The sequence below is a fragment of the Mandrillus leucophaeus genome, unplaced genomic scaffold (genome assembly GCF_000951045.1).
Source record: "Mandrillus leucophaeus isolate KB7577 unplaced genomic scaffold, Mleu.le_1.0 Scaffold37, whole genome shotgun sequence".
In the NCBI taxonomy this organism is placed as follows: Eukaryota; Metazoa; Chordata; class Mammalia; order Primates; family Cercopithecidae; genus Mandrillus; species Mandrillus leucophaeus.
This window is the reverse complement of record NW_012103920.1, coordinates 1313234-1315350: the sequence shown is the minus strand read 5'-3', so window position 1 is coordinate 1315350 and position 2117 is coordinate 1313234. Positions and strand designations below refer to the sequence as shown.

General features: G+C 52.0%; 1 protein-coding gene across 1 annotated transcript in view; it reads left to right on the top strand.

The window, feature by feature from the left end:
• Nucleotides 1-2117, top strand: part of PLCG2 (phospholipase C, gamma 2 (phosphatidylinositol-specific)) — a 211111-nt gene that overhangs the window by 156979 nt on the left and 52015 nt on the right. The window contains exons 15-16 of the mRNA XM_011990117.1: nt 248-337; nt 983-1158. Of these exons, the coding sequence (XP_011845507.1) occupies nt 248-337; nt 983-1158 (266 nt within the window). The remainder of the gene's footprint in view (nt 1-247; nt 338-982; nt 1159-2117) is intronic.

Genomic DNA, 2117 nt, shown 5'->3' with positions numbered 1-2117 from the left:
TTAGACACATGGATTTAAAAAGTCCAAAAAGAAGCTCAAATACTAAAAGAAGCTCAAAACGCATCAGTGTTTTAAAAAAGAAATGCCTTGAAGAGAATTGAACTCAGAGAAGTCACCATAAATGTCTATGAAACTGGGAAAAGCACATCCACAGTAGATGCTGGGGTGACGCCCTGCAGGGCTCCTGGGCTCCAGCGTCGATGAGGTAGAGGCCTTGGGGGGCACTAATACCCGTTTCACTTTCTAGAAATGGACTCGGCACTACTGCGCCATTGCTGACGCCAAGCTGTCCTTCAGTGATGACATTGAACAGACTACGGAGGAGGAAGTGCCCCAGGTAGGGGGCACCCTAGCCACATAGGGAGGAGGTGGTCCCAGGGGCCCCCAAGGACCAGCCAGCCCTCGGGACCTCCTTCCCATGTGGCTTCTCTGGCTTCAGCTGGCAAGAGGATGCTCAGCTGAAGAAGCTGCTGCTACTCTGGGTACCATGGCCTGGTTGGCTTGTCTCTGATTGGCTGGCTGCCGCAGGTGCTTTAACCAGTGAGGTTCAAGATGCTCTCCTGCTCTCTAAAGGGCCTGATTGGCCTTAGATGGAGGCCGGTGCCCTGGCTTGGTCCCAGGCTTTCCTGTTGCCCTCTCCTCCAGCTGTGGTCATCTTTCCCGCTATTTACTTCTGCAGCCCCTAGGGCATCATGGCTCTCAGACTTCCCATAGAACAGAATGGAGGGCTATGCTAGGAACCCCTCACTCCATGTCTCAGGATGCCAGGAGGCCACCATAAATGAGGGCTCTCAGGAGTGGGAGGCAGGCGGAGGAGGGTAGTGGGTGCTGTTTTGCCAGACCCCTTCGGGTGGGGAGCAGCTGAGACTGGCCTCTCTATGCTATCTGGTGCCCTGGGTCAGGGGGAGGCAGAAGGACCTGTCTAGTGATGCTGGGGTTTGGTCCAAGGCTTTCAGAAACCCCTCCTCTCTTTGCGGCCCAGGATATACCCCCTACAGAGCTACATTTTGGGGAGAAATGGTTCCACAAGAAGGTGGAGAAGAGGACGAGTGCCGAGAAGTTGCTGCAGGAATACTGCATGGAGACGGGGGGCAAGGACGGCACCTTCCTGGTTCGGGAGAGCGAGACCTTCCCCAATGACTACACCCTGTCCTTCTGGTAATGCCCCCGACCCAGGGAACACCAGCCTTCTCCTCCACGCCGGCCGGATGAGGCAGGGTGGCAAGTGGTTCTGGCTCAGGCAGGAATTGGGCATTCTGGGACCTGAATCCCAGGTTTCATTTGTCACGCTCTTCTAGGCTGGGACAAGAGTGAGGTGGGTGTGACTCACCTGGGCACAGTAATCCAGATTAATGAAATTTCAGGGCAGTCTTTTAAAAAATCAAAAGTAATGCAAAAAAGTCTGTGATGAACAAAATACGAACATTTTAGACAAAGACAAGATCTGACCCTACACTTAGATGATGTGGCCTCACTCACTTCCCCCGGCCCTGGCCCTGGAGTGGGTCCTGCAGCTCTGGATGATTCAGACAGCCTTCTAGCATCTCCGTCTCCTCCGTAAAAGGGGGACGCTATAGCTGTCCTTTTGAAGCCGTCATAGGCTGTGATGAGCTTGTGCTTTCATTCATCCACTCACTTATCCATGTCTCAGTGCATTAAAAGATACTTCTTGAGGGCATGCTCTGTGCTAGGCGCGGTACTTACGCCAGACAATGTCTTTGTCCTCCTGGACATTAGCGTCTTTCGAAGGAGATGGGCAATGGAAAAGTAGTCACTCAGATGATATGCAAGTATAGTTGTGATGAGTGCAGTGAAACAAGGCAAGATAAAGGGACATCGCTCCCTTTACTGGGGGGGTTTAATGTGAGTTGGGATTTATGAAAGTCTGTGAGAGAAGGCGCTGATGCCACGATGTGGGGAATGGTCTGGAAAACCTTCCTGAAAGAAGATGAGACCTGAAAGAGGGAAATTATAATTCTGTCAGTTAAAAAAAAAATTGTGATAGGGTCTTGCTCTGTCGCCTAGGCTGTAGTACAATGGCGCGATCTCGGTTCACTGCAGCCTCGAACTCCTGGCTCAAGCAATCCTATCTCAGCCATTTAAGTAGCTGGGACTAC